Source organism: Vipera berus, assembly GCF_964194415.1.
Source record: "Vipera berus genome assembly, chromosome: 6".
Lineage (NCBI taxonomy): Eukaryota > Metazoa > Chordata > Lepidosauria > Squamata > Viperidae > Vipera > Vipera berus.
The window spans coordinates 3,519,626-3,536,718 of NC_138208.1; the positions used below are offsets into that span (position 1 = coordinate 3,519,626).

A 17,093-nucleotide genomic window follows, 5' to 3' on the forward strand; every position below is an offset into this window, starting at 1 on the left:
AGGAGGAGGAGGGTTGTGTAATTTTTACCTTCGTTCCTGGCTCGGGGTCTGCTGCAGTCTGAACTGGATTTTTTGCTTCCAATTTGTACATAGAATTGAACTAATCTGTTTTTAAAAAAAAATTAAAAAGGTTAGTTTGGAAGGAAAAAAAACCATCATCTTTAAAGCTTGCAGATTCTTCTATCCACTACAGCTTCCCAGTTAAATATCCTTGGAGATTCCCGGTTCATGATTGTCCCAAAGGTGCTTTTTTTCAGGAGGCAACTGGACTTTCTTGTTTTTCTCGGAAGACGTTCCACTTCTCATCCAAGAAGCTTCTTCGGCTCTGACTGGAGGGTGGGGGAATGGAAAGACTTGTACTCCTTGCAGACAGCTGGTCATTTACAAATGCGAGGAGTTTAAATCTTTCCCTTCTCCGCCATCTGGTCAGAGCCGATGAAGCTTCTGGGATGAGAAGCAAAACGTCTTCCAAGAAAAACAAAGAAAAGTCCAGTTGCCTCCTGAAAAAGCACCTTGGGGATAGCTTCCCAGAATTCAAGCACTATTTAGCATTTAATTTTATATACTCTGGACCTTTGTTCAGTTATTCTTATACAGAACGACTGAAATTAAGCCAGAGTGAAAACACGTAAATATGTCTAATGGCTGATTAAAGTCTCCGCTCTGATTTTACAATCATATATAAATATCTTGGCCACGAGTGTAAATTACTGCTAATCAGGCATACCTTGGGCTGTACCGTAATTCCGAAGTAAGTCTGCTCTATGGAACTAGAAATGTAATACAGGTAGTCCTCAAGTTACAACAGTTCGTTAGGTGACCGCCCAAAGTTACAACGGCGCTGAAAAATGTCAGTTATGACCGGTTCTCACGCAGCCGTTGCAGCATCCCCCACGTTCACGTGATCAAAATTCAGACACTTGGCAACTGACTCATATTGATGACGGTTGCAGAGTCTCGGGGTCACGCGATTGCCTTTTGCGACCTTCTGACAAGCCAAGTCAATGGGGAAGTCAGATTCAACTTAACCACCGGGTTACTGACTTAACTAACCGCCATGATTCACTTAACAACGGCGGCAAGAAAGGTCGTAAAGCGGGGTCCAAAGTCACTTAACAACTATCTCCCTTAGCAACGTAAAGGTTGGGCTCCACTGTGGCCGCAAGTCCAGGACTGCCTGTATCCTGCTCACATTTTTATGACAGCTCTGCTATCTGTATTTAGCTGACGCCTGTCGGTCTCCAAAACAAGAAATTGCTTGGCCTAAAATGCTGTCCCTCTACAAAACAACAACAACAACAAAAAACCTAGTGTTTTTTTCCCCACGGTCCTATAAAACCTAGGGCAGGGGTCTTCAAACCTGGCCCGTTTATGACTTGTGGACTTCAATTCCCAGAATTTGTGCCTGGCTGAGGAATTCTGGAAGTTGAAGTTCACAAGTCATTAAAAGGACCAAGTTTGAAGACCCCTGAACTAGGGCAAAGTGAAGTTTTTAGAAGCACAATATAGAGGCTGACCTGATGCCAGTGGTATCCAGAGAGACTGTCCGTGCTTCCCTTTTGCCCGGACCTCCAAAATAAAGAGATTTCCCATCGCTCAATATTCCACAGCCGTTTCCAACGTGCGCTCCGGTTATCTTGTCCCAGAGGGGACTAAGTTTCCTCTCAAATCTGTCAAACATCTCGCTGGGGTTAGGTGCATTAAACACACAGGTCCCATATGAAGCTTCAGGAAAGGGAATAAATGAACAAACAAATAAATAAATAAGTCTTTTTAAAGCAAAAGCCAAGAACTGGAAAACGAGGGTCATATAAGCCGCGTATTATATTAGGACAGGGGACTTCAAACTCGGCCCCTTCATGACTTGTGGACTTCAACTCCCAGAATTCCTCAGCCAGCGTGGGGGAACTATGGCCCCTTCATGACTTGTGGACTTCAACTCCCAGAATTCCTCAGCCAGCGTGGGGGAACTATGGCCCCTTCATGACTTGTGGACTTCAACTCCCAGAATTCCTCAGCCAGCGTGGGGGAACTATGGCCCCTTCATGACTTGTGGACTTCAACTCCCAGAATTCCTCAGCCAGCATGCCTGGCTGAGGAATTCTGGGAGTTGAAGTCCACAAGTCATAAAAGGGCCAAGTTTGTTGACCCCTGCATTATTTTTTTATTTTTTATTTTTTATTTTAATTCCATTTATATCCCACCCTTCTCCGAAGACTCAGGGCGGCTTACAAGCTTAGCAGTAGCCTTCATTCTATGTATATGCCTGCTTATTAGGGCTTTCACACACACACCCCAAGCGGCATTATTACAAAGTCAGCTTATTGCCCCCAACAATCTGGGTCCTCATTTTACCTACCTGGGAAGGATGGAAGGCTGAGTCAACCTTGAGCCTGGTGGGATGCGAACCTGCACTAATTGCAGGCAGCTGGTGTTACTTAGGAGGCATTAGCCCATTGCTCCACCAAGACACTCCTTGATGCTCTCTGAGTTTGGTGGTTGCCTTGCAGATGTCTCACGACCCAACTAGGTAACGTCATCAGTGCTAATAAGAGGTGGGGTGTGCTGTCCAATTATATTCTAATGGCTTAGTGGTTCTTTGGTTGGGCGGTTTACTGTTGGCGTGGTTGACAATTCCTTAATTGGGGTATTGTTTACTTAACTGCTGGTCTGATTTTAATCTTGGGGTTAATCCGTGCTCATCTGGGGGCTGACTGCCAGTGGAGACATGTGTGGGGACTTTTTGTTCCTTTTTGGAGCTGGGTGATTGTCTCTTTTGCACAGCCGATAATTGTTAATGTCTACGTGTCTCTTTGAACTCTGGTGCTGGAGAAGACTCCTGTGAGTCCCTTGGACTGCAAGGTGATCAAACTGGTCAGTCCTAGAGGAGATCAACCCTGACTGCTCTTTAGAAGGCCAGATCCTGAAGCTAAAACTCAAATACTTTGGCCACCTAATGAGAAGGAAGGACTCACTGGAGAAGAGCCTCATGCTGGGAAAGATTGAGGGCAAGAGAAGAAGGGGACGACAGAGAACGAGGTGGCTGAATGGAGTCACTGAAGCAGTAGGCGTGAGCTTAAATGGACTCCAGAAGATGGTAGAGGACAGGAAGGCCTGGAGGAACGTTGCCCATGGGGTTGCGATGGGTCGGACACGACTTCGCAGCTAACAACAACAACGTGTCTCTACTGATGGCGAATTTGTCAGAGGGTCAGTCTCCTGGAAATTCCTCTGCATTTTTGGACTGGCATGAGTTGGTTTTGAGCCAACGGTTTCACGCTGAAATTCACAGCGACTCTACGCATCAACGCTTACCTGTGTAGGCCATGTCACAGAAACAGACCCCGGAAATGCAGTCTCCGTGGCCACTGCAGTAGCTGGGACACGGTTCCGAAATGTAAACTCCATCTAGGCCGAATGGAGGCAGACTCTTTTGGGAACTGCTCTCCTGCATCCAGCGGAACCTGGTTCTCCTACAGGAGGTGAACAGAAAGAGCAAAGGCATTGGCGGCTGCTTTGAAAAGGCGTGTTCTAGTTTGCCAAGGTTTATACCCTCCAAAAACATGTCTAAGTCGTTTTCTGGGCTCCACTATCTCCAGTGCAACCATAGAACATGTTCTGTGGAACAATGGGATGAGCATAACTGTATTTAATAATAATAATAATAATAATAATAATAATAATAATAATAATAATAATAATAATAATAATAATAACAACAACAAAACAACAATAATAATTGCAACTTCCTGCAATAACTCCAGCAAAGCTACAAAAAACTGCGCTACTCAGAACATCTTACATTTTAAGGAGGTACCTGGTTGATACCTAGGATGCTGGCAGCAACCCATGTCAACCATCAGTGCCAGTCAGTTGAGTGTTCAGTTGACTGTTTCATGTTTTATGAATAAAAGTTTTATATAATAATAATAATAATAATAAATGATGATTTTAAGGAGGTACCTGGTTGATACCTAGGATGCTGGCAGCAACCCGTATCAACCATCAGCACCAATCAATTTGAATGTTCAGTTGACTGAGGTTCATGTTTAAGGAATAAAAGTTATATAATAATAATAACAACAACAACAACAACAATAATAATATAGTTGGAAGGGACCTTGGAGGTCATCTAGTCCAACCCCCTGCTCAGGCAGGAAACTATACCATTTCAGACAAAGGGCTGTCCAGTCTCTTCTTAAAAACTTCCAGTGTTGGAGCACCCACAACTTCTGGAGGCAGGTTGTACGTGTATTGAGTAGGGTAAAGGGAGGGGAGGGGATTAGATGAGATGGGATAGGATGGGATAGGGTAGAGTAGGGGATGAGATGAGATGGGATAGGAGGGTAGAGTAGGGTAGGGTAGGGTAGAATAGGTTAGGGTAGAGCAGGGGATAAGATGAGATGGGATGGGAGGGTAGAGTAGGGTAGGGAAGAGTAGAATAGGGTAGGGTAGAGTAGGGTAGAGTAGAGGATGGGATGAGATGGGATGGGATGATAGGGGTGGCCATGAGTGAGGAAGGAAGGAAGGAAGGAAGGAAGGAAGGAAGGAGGTTACCACTCATCCATAGCCACTATAGTAATGAGATGGGCAGCATATAGATTTAATAAATCTATATTGTCTATGTTGTCTCTTGTCCTACCTTCTGGTGCTTTGGAGAACAGCTTGACTCCCTCTTCTTTGGGGCAGCCCCTGAGATACTGGAAGACTGCTATCATGTCACCCCAGTCCTTCTCTTTATTAAACTAGACATACCCAATTCCTGCAATGCCATCTCATTGTCTACTCTTTAAAATTTTTTCCCCCCAAATTGGATAATCTGAATTTAGACATCGGCATCCAACAATTGAAGGAGTCAAAGAAAACTTGGTACGATCAAACACGCTATAAGCCATGATAGGTAAGATTTAGCTGGTATATCGACCGAAATACCACATGAAAATCTATATATTGCTCTGAACAGGTTGGGGACAGAATTTACGTACAACGAAGGAATGTTGCCCAAACACCCTACAGTTTTGAATAGACTCCATTAGCATTAATGGAACTGAGTCCCAAGGGAATTTGTCACAAGTTATATCCAACGGCCGTAGCCTAGCTACAGGGAAGACGCACAATAATACCCCATCTGCAATTGCAATCAATAAATGCAATGACGTTGATTAACTTGATTGGCATTCTTCAAGAGTGGAGAAATGTTGTTTCGAGGCTGGTGCCTAGTCCCAGTTATATGACAGACATAATGTGAAACAGGCTGCCTCTGTCTATTGGGTAGTGTTTCTGTTGGGCAAAGCCATCTCATTAGCATCTATGCGACTTGGCAACTGTGTTAGTGGGCTAATTAGAGGAAAGTACTTTGAGTAGAATGCTCGCTGTTTATGTGATTTAGTCCTACCAACGAAGACTCTTAGTTCTCTACACTACACGGCGTGCCTTGTGCTGTGATTATTTGTTGATGGAGGAACAGAAGGAGCCTGTCTAAAAACACTTAGACAAGAAGATAAAATACATTTGGCCAGGTTGTTAAACAAAGAGAAGGGGTACAAATTTTTTTTTAAAAAAAACATTGCAAGTACCGATCTGTTTGTTAAATTTTTAGCTATTGCGGTAATATCAGCTTGAAAGAGGAGAAGGCTTGGTTATGATTCTGAACAAAACAGAACAGAATAACAGACTTGGAAGGGACCCTGGAGGTCATCTAGTCCAACCCCCTGCTCAGGCAGGAGACCCCATACCATTTCAGACCAATGGCTGTCCAGTCTCTTCTTAAAAACTTCCAGTATTGGAGCATTCACAGCTTCTGGAGGCAGGTTGTTCCACTGGTTAATTGTTATGACTGTCAGGAAATTTCTCCTTAGTTCTATAGTTGCTTCTCTCCTTGACTAGTTTCCATCCGTTGCTTCTTGTCCTGCCTTCGGGCGCTTTGGAGAATAGCTTGACTCCTTCTTCTTTGGGGCAGCCCCTGAGATACTGAAACCCTGCTATCATGTCCCCCCCTCGTCCTTCTCTTCATTAAACTAGACATCCCCAATTCCAGCAACCGTTCCTTATATGTTTAAGCCTCCAGTCTCCTAATCATCTTTGTTGCTCTGAGTAGCCATCCAGATGCATCTAATACAGACATGTCAAACACAAGGCCCGGGGGCCGGATCTGGCCCGCAAAGTGGTTTCATGTGGCCCGTGAAGCCATCCTGGAAACAGTGAGGGAACGGCCCCCACTGCCTTGGCCCTGGCCCAGAGACCCTCCTTCTGCCAGAGACCCTCAGATCTGTCCCACTCCTGCCCGGGCCCCTATAGGCACCCTTGATGCGAACGATGTAGAGCTGGCCACGCCCACCCAGTAGGCCATACGCACTCTAGCCACGCCCACCCAGTAGGCCCCGCCCACCCTGGCCATACCCACCCGGCCCCTTGAGGGCAACCGCAATGCTGATGCGGCCCTCAATGAAATTGAGTATGACACCCCTGATCTAAATGCAACAACATCTGCATATAAATTTAATACATGATCATCTTACAGAGATGACTGATTTGATGTGTAGAGCTTCCAGCTCCCTCCATAATTTTTCATTTTCTGACCCCAAAATCATATTTAAAGAAAAAAAAGAGAATGCTAAGCCGGGGAAAAAAAGACAGTTATTTATCCCAACAGGCTGTAAAATTTAAGCTTTAGGCTCCGTAACCGTGCAATAAATTCTGCGCCTGGTATTCTTGCTTTGTTATTGATCGCGGTAACAGCATTTATTAATCCAGAAAAAAACATAAAAAATAAAACGAACACAGAAGTATGAATTTAAACCAATATACGGCCCGATTACCTTGCAGCAAGTGACCTCGGGATGACGATGGAGACCCTCGTCCACTCTTCAAAGTCTCCGGCGTAGTACACGGTGGGCTCCGACAATTCTCTGCTGCTTCCTTCACAGCCTTTCACCCCGGGGGATGCTGGGAAACAGCCTTCCTTCACCAATGACCAAGACAAGCCAGCATCGTGGGAATACTGAAGAAGAACTGGAGCAGAACTGCTGAACTGGTCCGTGCAGCCGATGTTGAGCTGCAACGTTTAAAGCGGGCCGAAGGCGTAGAAGGAAACAGAACGGTTAAAAGACTCGCCTTGCGCGTAACGCTGATTAGACCCAGGGGTTCGCATCAGCCTTTTTAAAATTTTGGATACGTATCTTTATTCCGTTCCTTTTTTTTTTCATAATGACTCGCATTTTTTTAAAAAAATGACCTATATCCAGACCTTTTCCCTCCGCTTCTTTAAAACGCAAGCGTGTTTAAATATTTAACTCCCAAAACATTCAGCGACGGAAGGAACGGTGTAAATTTCATTCGGGGCCTCTCGCGCATAGGTATGCAAACGGGAATTAGAATCCTTGGAATGACGGAGTGGGAAGGGGCCTGGTAGGTCATCTAGTCCAACCCCGCTGCCCAAACAGGAGACCCTACGCCATTTCTGACAGTCTCTTCGTAAAAGCTTCCAGTGACGAAGCAAGCTCCCAACCGTTGGTTGATTGTTCTTACTGTCAGAAGATTTCTCCTTATTTCTAGGCTGAATTTCTGAACTGCTGGATAAAAGATGCAGCTGGGATCTCATCCAGACTGCATATACAGGTAGCCCTTGACTTACGGCCACCGCACGGCCCAAAATTTATATTGCTAAGCAAGACGTTCGTTAAGTGAGTTCTGCCCCGTTTTTACGACTCTTCTTGCCACCTTCGTTAAGCGAATCGCTGCAGCGGCTAACCTAGTAATCCCGGTTGTTCAGTGAGCTTAGCTTCCCCCTTGACTTTGCTTGTGAGAAGATCGCAAAATGGGATCACATGACAGCGCAACCATCGTAAGTACCGGTCAGTTGCCAAGCGTCTGAATTTTGATCATGTGACCGGGGGAGGGGGAAGTTCTGCAACGGTCGCATGCAAAACGGTCGTAAGTCATTTTTTGCGTGCTGCTGCGACATTGAACAGGGGCTAAACGGGCGGGTTTGTGATGGGTTAGGGTTGCCTGTACTTCACCCTCGGCTGGCTTTTTAATTTTATTATTGACAATTTATTCCAATTTAAATGTTCGGCATTGTTTCCAAGACGGCAGCGCGGCGTCGTTTTGTGAAAAGAACTTGTGACTTGTGACTGTCTTTTAACAGACTCCATTAGGGAAAAACTGCCACAAACATTACATGCAAGCACAATGTTTCTCAGTTTGTGTACCATTTCAGCCGCGCAATGTCAAAACAGAGGGAGATTGATTCACCGAGTCCCCTTGCAGTTGCCAGCTCCCCTATTTATAGAAAGGAGTGGGAATTATATTTGAAAACTTGCTTGTAAACACACAGTGATTTTAATAATTCCGCTTGTAAAAAAAATTTTTCCCTGTGCCTGCGGTTATGCAAGGTCCCAGGTATTTGCAGGCACCTCATTCAATTTCTACTGCCATCGATCCCGAGGATTGCCGGAGGAATTTAATTATGAACTTAATGAAAGGTTGATTGCAACTAAGAAATGGCAGCTTGCTAACGTGACAAAGCTTCTGTGTGACTCAAACCTTATTACGGGCAAAATAGAAAGGGGGAAAGGAGCATGGGTAGGTTCGCAGCCTTGAGTTGTATATGAAAAAAGTAAGATTAAAAAAATGTAAAAAAAGATAATAGAATAGAATAGAATAGAATAGAATAGAATAGAATAGAATAGAATAGAATAGAATAGAATAGAATAGAATAGAATAGAATAGAATAGAATAGAAAATATGGAATGGAATGGAATGGAATGGAATGGAATAGAATAGAATAGAATAGAATAGAATAGAATAGAATAGAATAGAATAGAATAGAATAGAATAGAATAGAAAATATGGAATGGAATGGAATGGAATGGAATGGAATGGAATGGAATGGAATAGAATAGAATAGAATAGAATAGAATAGAATAGAATAGAATAGAATAGAATAGAATAGAATAGAATAGAATAGAATAGAATAGAACAGAATAGGAAATATGGAATGGAATGGAATGGAATGGAATGGAATAGAATAGAATAGAATAGAATAGAATAGAATAGAATAGAATAGAATAGAATAGAATAGAATAGAATAGAATAGAATAGAATAGAATAGAAAATATGGAATGGAATGGAATGGAATGGAATGGAATGGAATGGAATGGAATGGAATAGAATAGAATAGAATAGAATAGAATAGAATAGAATAGAATAGAATAGAATAGAATAGAATAGAATAGAATAGAATAGGAATAGAATAGAATAGGAATAGAATAGAATAGAATAGAATAGAATAGAATAGAATAGAATAGAATAGAATAGAATAGGAATAGAATAGAATAGAATAGAATAGAAAATATGGAGTGGAATGGAATGGAATGGAATGGAATGGAATGGAATGGAATAGAATAGAATAGAATAGAATAGAATAGAATAGAATAGAATAGAATAGAATAGAATAGAATAGAATAGAATAGAAATTAGAATAGAATAGAATAGAATAGAATAGAATAGAATAGAATAGAATAGAATAGAATAGAATAGAATAGAATAGAACAGAATAGAAAATATGGAATGGAATGGAATGGAATGGAATGGAATAGAATAGAATAGAATAGAATAGAATAGAATAGAATAGAATAGAATAGAATAGAATAGAATAGAATAGAATAGAATAGAATAGAATAGAATAGAATAGAATAGAATAGAACAGAATAGAAAATATGGAATGGAATGGAATGGAATGGAATGGAATGGAATAGAATAGAATAGAATAGAATAGAATAGAATAGAATAGAATAGAATAGAATAGAAAAGAATAGAATAGAATAGAATAGAATAGAATAGAATAGAATAGAATAGAATAGAATAGAATAGAATAGAAAATATGGAATGGAATGGAATGGAATGGAATGGAATGGAATAGAATAGAATAGAATAGAATAGAATAGAATAGAATAGAATAGAATAGAATAGAATAGAATAGAATAGAATAGAATAGAATAGAATAGAATAGAATAGAATAGAAAATATGGAATGGAATGGAATGGAATGGAATGGAATGGAATGGAATGGAATAGAATAGAATAGAATAGAATAGAATAGAATAGAATAGAATAGAATAGAATAGAATAGAATAGAATAGAACAGAATAGGAAATATGGAATGGAATGGAATGGAATGGAATAGAATAGAATAGAATAGAATAGAATAGAATAGAATAGAATAGAATAGAATAGAATAGAATAGAATAGAATAGAATAGAACAGAATAGAAAATATGGAATGGAATGGAATGGAATGGAATGGAATGGAATGGAATGGAATAGAATAGAATAGAATAGAATAGAATAGAATAGAATAGAATAGAATAGAATAGAATAGGAATAGAATAGAATAGGAATAGAATAGAATAGAATAGAATAGAATAGAATAGAATAGAATAGAATAGAATAGAATAGAATAGAATAGGAATAGAATAGAATAGAATAGAAAATATGGAGTGGAATGGAATGGAATGGAATGGAATGGAATGGAATGGAATAGAATAGAATAGAATAGAATAGAATAGAATAGAATAGAATAGAATAGAATAGAATAGAAATTAGAATAGAATAGAATAGAATAGAATAGAATAGAATAGAATAGAATAGAATAGAATAGAATAGAATAGAACAGAATAGAAAATATGGAATGGAATGGAATGGAATGGAATGGAATAGAATAGAATAGAATAGAATAGAATAGAATAGAATAGAATAGAATAGAATAGAATAGAATAGAATAGAATAGAATAGAATAGAATAGAACAGAATAGAAAATATGGAATGGAATGGAATGGAATGGAATGGAATAGAATAGAATAGAATAGAATAGAATAGAATAGAATAGAATAGAATAGAATAGAATAGAATAGAATAGAATAGAATAGAATAGAATAGAATAGAATAGAATAGGAATAGAATAGAATAGAATAGGAATAGAATAGAATAGAATAGAATAGAATAGAATAGAATAGAATAGAATAGAATAGAATAGAATAGAAAATATGGAGTGGAATGGAATGGAATGGAATAGAATAGAATACAATAGAATAGAATAGAATAGAATAGAAATTAGAATAGAATAGAATAGAATAGAATAGAATAGAATAGAATAGAATAGAATAGAATAGAATAGAATAGAACAGAAAATATGGAGTCGAATGGAATGTTATGGAATGGCATGCCTGGCTGAGGAATTCTGGGAGTTGTCCACAAGTCATAAAAGGGCCAAGTTTGAAGACCCCTCCTCTAACACAACGAGTCAATATTCTTTCTATCCTATTCTTCAAAGTCCAGCTTTTGCTTCCCCCCAGACAGACACACATAATACCTGAATATTTTTCCCCCAGTGCTTTCATTGCTATACTACCAAACAGTTTATCAACTGTTCCTAAGTTTCCCTTCAGCTTTTACGCCATACATATTTTGTAGAGCAAGATTTGACTTTTTTTTAAAAAAAGAAATCAGGAAAAGGACTCAGTACGAAGATCAGAGAGATATGTTTAAATTAAAAACAAACTTTCAGTTTTGGATTCCCCCCTCCCCCATAATGGACAATTTGCGGTCTTACGGTCAACGTGCAGGCTTTTTATGGGGAAACCTTAAGAAAATTAATTGCCTTTTAATTTAAAATGTGAAAGAGAGAGAGTGAGAGAGTGAGTGAGAGAGAGAGAGAGAGAGAGAGAGAGAATACCTTGAATTGAAGGACGTAACCTGGTTTCAACACTAAATCCCGGGTTACTGCAAATCGGTCACCGTCTGACTTGCCAAAGATCATTGCGGACGGGGTAGCCGAACAAAAAGTTTCATTTTTGGGCATCCCTTCGTTAGCTAACATTAGCCACATACTGAGCTGGTTCATGGGGTAATCAAATGCTGGTTTCTCATAAAAATTCTAGTCGAAATTTGAGAAAGGAAAGAAAGGAAGAAAGAAAAATCTTATTTATTTATTTATCAAACTCATATGCTGCCCATAAAAGGCCGGACATTGAATAAAATACAGTATAAATCAGGGGTAGGGCAACCTTGGCTCTTCTGTGACTCGTGGACTTCAACTCCCAGAATTCCTGAGCCGGCCACGCTGAGGGGAAAGGGAGAGGTTTCCAAGCTGAGCCATGGCTGGCTCAAGAATTCTGGGAGTTGAAGTCTACGAGTCATAAAAGAGCCAAGGTTGCCTACCCCTGGTCTAGGCCTAGGCTGCTCTATGACCCGTGGACTTCAACTCCCAGAATTCCTGAGCCAGCCAGGCTGAGGGGAAAGGGAGAGGTTTCCAAGCTGAGCCATGCCGGCTCAGGAATTCTGGGAGTTGAAGTCCACGAGTCATAAAAGAGCCAAGGTTGCCTACCCCTGGTCTAGGCCTAGGCCGCTCTATGACCCGTGGACTTCAACTCCCAGAATTCCTGAGCCAGCCAGGCTGAGGGGAAAGGGAGAGGTTTCCAAGCTGAGCCATGCCGGCTCAGGAATTCTGGGAGTTGAAGTCCACGAGTCATAAAAAGAGCCAAGGTTGCCTAACCCTGAACATTCAAGCAATTAATGAAGGTCTCCTTAAATTTAAAAATGCAATTAGAATGCAGCTCAGAGGGCGGGAGAGGGAGGGAGCAAAGATGCGCGGGGCTGAGGTGAGGTGTTCTCTGCTCCATCATCCACCTCCAGCGAGCCATGCCTTCCATTGGGGCTCCAGGCTAGTTGGCAGAGCGTTGTCTCCCAAGGCCTTTTTTGGGAAGGTCAAAAGAGTGGGAGCAGATCTGAGCATGGGGGGCAGGATGTTCCAGAGGGCGGATGCCACGGCAGAAAAGGCGGTTCTTCTGGACCCACCACCACCACTACCACCACGAGCTGAAATTCCTTGGCTGATGGGGACGGTAACATGCTCCTTCTTCTGGCTCCTGGGGAATGGGGTAAAGGCAGTAATGCCATCGGGGCGAACCACTTTCTCAGATAGACTGGACCCAGGCGAAAAAGGGCTTTCAGAGGTGATACCAGCCCCTGGAATTGGACCCAGAAGCAGGCACTTATTATGAGAAGAAGGCTAGTCGGGTTGGCCCTCCGCTTGATTTCCAGGAAAGAATGTACTTTAAGCATGTTTACTGAAGTGATTTTTAAGGAACACGGCGTGGAAATGCATTTTAGCTAAGCCGCCGCAGTTGTGCATCTGATTTTTCTGCTCTTCTACTTTTCCGCTCTATAGGGGGTTTCACTTACTGATCCATTTCATTCCTTGCGAGGCAGATCATTCCATCATTTGAGATTTAATGCATCACCCAAGAAAACAGTGGGTGAATGGAAGGGCCGCCCTCCTTCAGGTTACATAAGGTGAGGCAAGGTAAGTTAAGGTAAGACAGGGGTCTTAACTATTCTGTCCTATCCTATCCTATCCTATCCTATCCTATCCTATCCTATCCTATCCTATCCTATCCTATCCTATCCTATCCTATCCTATCCTATCCTCTGTTCTGTCTTGTCTTGTCCTGTCCTATCTTCTATTCCATTCCATTCCATTCCATTCCATCCTCTATTCTATTCTATTCTATTCTATTCTATTCTATTCTATTCTATTCTATTCTATTCTATTCTATTCTATTCTATTCTATTCTTCTATTCTATTCTATTCTATTATTCTATTCTATTCTATTCTATTCTATTCTATTCTATTCTATTCTATTCTATTCTATTCTATTCTATTCTATTCTATTCTATTCTATTCTATTATTCTATTCTATTCTATTATTCTATTCTATTCTATTCTATTCTATTCTATTCTATTCTATTCTATTCTATTCTATTCTATTATTCTATTCTATTCTATTCTATTCTATTCTACTATTCTATTCTATTCTATTCTATTCTATTCTATTCTATTATTCTATTCTATTCTATTCTATTCTATTCTATTCTATTCTATTCTATTCTATTCTATTCTATTCTATTCTATTCTATTCTATTCTATTCTATTCTATTCTATTCTATTCTAATTCTTTCCTAATCTTATTTCTCTTCTCTTCTCTTCTCTTCTCTTATTCTTTCCTAATCTTATTTCTATTCTATTCTATTCTATCCTATCCTATCCTATCCTATCCTATCCTATCCTATCCTATCCTATCCTATCCTATCCTATCCTATCCTATCCTATCCTATCCTATCCTATCGTATCCTCTGTCCTGTCCTGTCCTATATTCTATTCTATTCTATTCTATTCTATTCTATTCTATTCTATTCTATTCTATTCTATTCTATTCTATTCTATTCTATTCTATTCTATTCTATTCTAGTCTAGTCTAGTCTAGTCTAGTCTAGTCTAGTCTAGTCTAGTCTAGTCTAGTCTATATTCCATTCCATTCCATTCCATTCCATTCCATTCCACTCCATCCTTCTAATTCTAATTCTAATTCTACCCTACCCTATTATTTCAGTAGACACAAACTCTTGTGATGCTTTAGAGCTGTCCCCCCACCCCACCCCATGCTGGAAAAGGAAAAAAAAACAACCTTCTGTCAAGGCTCTCTCTGAAATATTTATCTAAACTACAGGGCAACAGAATTTGAAGACAATTGAGTCAGCCCAATTTATTGTCTGTCTATACCGGTGGTTTTTGAAATGTGGCAGCTTCAATACAGGTGGACTTCAACTCCCAGAATTATGGGAGCTGAATTATGGAAGCAATCTATAACACCGTCCTTTCTTCACTTCCAAGAAGGCTCCACACCCATTTGAACCACTCAGGTGGCCCTGAGGACACAGGTTAAACCCTCCAAGTGGCCTCAACGACCTTCTAAAAGAATGCAAACGACCAGCTCTCTGCAAGGAGTATAAATCTTTCCATTCCCCACCCTCCGGTCAGAGCTGAAGAAGCTTCTTGGATGAGAAGGGAAAGATCTTCAAAGGAAAACAAGAAAGTCCAGTTGCCTCTTGAAAAAGCACCTTTGGGATAACCACAACCTGGACAACTGAGTATCTCCATAGACATATTGGAGCTGACATCCACACGTCTTAAAGTTGCCGAGTTTAAAAAAAAAAAAAGCTCTGGTCTGTGCTAACCTTTTCGCAAAGGCCGTGTGAGTATCGTTCGACCTGATTTACCTACCTGAGGCAAAGTGGGGTTAGCCACAGGGATGACCTGTTTCAGCTTTTCAGACAGAATGATGATGTCGTCAATGGCCCACTGGTCATAACCTTCTCCCGAAAACAGCGGCTGCCACCAACGGAATCGCGTGCAGGGGGTCTTCGCAGCCGGAGGAAGCTCCAGGTAGACAAACCTACCGGCAGACATTGCTCATCGTGTTAAAAGCAACATGGAAAATGCGATGGAACACATCAATGCAAATATAAAAAAGGATACCAGGGAGGGGAAAAAAAACCCTGTTTGAACCCACACAAGTTAAATACAGATAATAAAAATTGCACCTGGCACAAACCAAACTTTTCTATTTCATTTAAGGCTGCAGCTATATTTAATAAGAATATTTAATAATATTTAACATTAACATTAATATTTAACATCAATATTTAATAACAACAACAATTCTGGACAGTGGACATGGCAGTGTCTGGAGACAGCAGAATAGACGAGAAAGAACTGGAGAAGATGACAAACTACAAAGCCCTAAGGTAAAAAAGGTAAAGGTTCCCCCGCACATGTGTGCTAGTCATTTCCGACTCCAGGGGCCGGTGCTCATCTCCATTTCAAAGCCGAAGAGCCAGCGCTTGTCCGAGGACGTCTCCGTGGTCATGTGGCCGGCATGACTAGACGCCAAAGGCACACGGAACGCTGTTACCTTCCCACCGTAGTGGTCCCTATTTTTCTACTTGCATTTTTGCGTGCTTTCGAACTGCTAGGTTGGCAGAAGCTGGGACGAGTAACAGGCGCTCGCTCTGCTACGCGGCACTCGGGATTCGACCCGCCAAACTGCCGACCTTCTGATCGACAAGCTCAGCGTCCTAACCCACTGAGCCACCGCGTCCCTACAAATAGGCAAAGGCAAGCAAAGGTAGTACCAATAGTAATAGGCGTCTTGGGTGCAATCCCAAAACAAGTGGAGCACCACTTGGACACCATCATCGGCATTGACAAGTTCTCCATTAGTCAATTGCAAAAGGCGGCCTTACTAGGAACTGCTTCCATCCTGCGATGAGATCTGTAATACCATCAAAGATCCACATCTGCCTATCCCAGGTCCTTGGTAAGGACTCGACAGGCAGACAAAAATGCCATATCCAGTCTGAACATCTGGCTGACTGTGCAAATAATAATAATAATAATAATAATAATAATAATAATAATAATAATAATAATAATAATAATAATAATAGAGTTGCAAGGGACCTTGGAGGTCTTCTAGACCTTGGCTTACAATCATTTATTTAGTGATCCTTTGAAATTACAACGGCACTAAAAAGAAAGTGACTTATGACCGTTTTTCACAGTTACGACCGTTGCCACATACCCACGGTCCCACGATCCAAATTTGGGCACTTGGCAACTGGCGGGCATTTATGACCCTTGCACTGTCCTTATTATTACTGTGGTTATTATTACTATTAGTAGTATTGTTATTTAAATTCATATGCTGCTCATCTCGCCGTTGCAGCAACTCTGAACTTGTGCAATTCTAAAAAGCTTGTGGATACATCATTATTATTGTTATTATTGTTATTTAAATTCATATGCTGCTCATCACCCCATTGCAGCAACTCTGAGCGGCTTACAAAATGATTATAAAGATAAAAAGATAATACAAAACAATTTGCCAGACACAAATAACCAGGAGCATTTGTCCAGTTCAGAGAACAGAATAGTTTATTACTGTTACCTATAAAGAAGAATCTGGTCAACTGACAATCAATAGGGCTAGATAAGGGTAAATGGAATTCAAGGGAGGGCGGGCTTGAGTCTCTGGTGGCTATGTAATGATTCCAAACTGATGACATGTTTAACTCTGGCTTCTAGCTCAGCCTGGTCTTCTCCTACATAATTATAATTATGAAAGATTACATAAAAACTAAAAAAAACCAAGAGGGTGGGTGACCTGTGACTGAGGATGGTCTTGCTGTACCAAGA

At 40.8% G+C, this 17,093-nt stretch overlaps 1 protein-coding gene across 1 annotated transcript in view; it reads right to left on the reverse strand.

Annotated features, from left to right (window-relative positions):
- RELN (reelin) overlaps positions 1 to 17,093 on the reverse strand; it is a 345,250-nt gene that overhangs the window by 79,144 nt on the left and 249,013 nt on the right. The window contains exons 26-31 of the mRNA XM_081331294.1: positions 15,120 to 15,291; positions 11,733 to 11,933; positions 6,819 to 7,054; positions 3,316 to 3,473; positions 1,518 to 1,725; positions 29 to 105 (exon numbers count right to left, since the gene is read on the reverse strand). Coding sequence (XP_081187420.1) covers positions 29 to 105; positions 1,518 to 1,725; positions 3,316 to 3,473; positions 6,819 to 7,054; positions 11,733 to 11,933; positions 15,120 to 15,291 — 1,052 coding nt within the window. The remainder of the gene's footprint in view (positions 1 to 28; positions 106 to 1,517; positions 1,726 to 3,315; positions 3,474 to 6,818; positions 7,055 to 11,732; positions 11,934 to 15,119; positions 15,292 to 17,093) is intronic.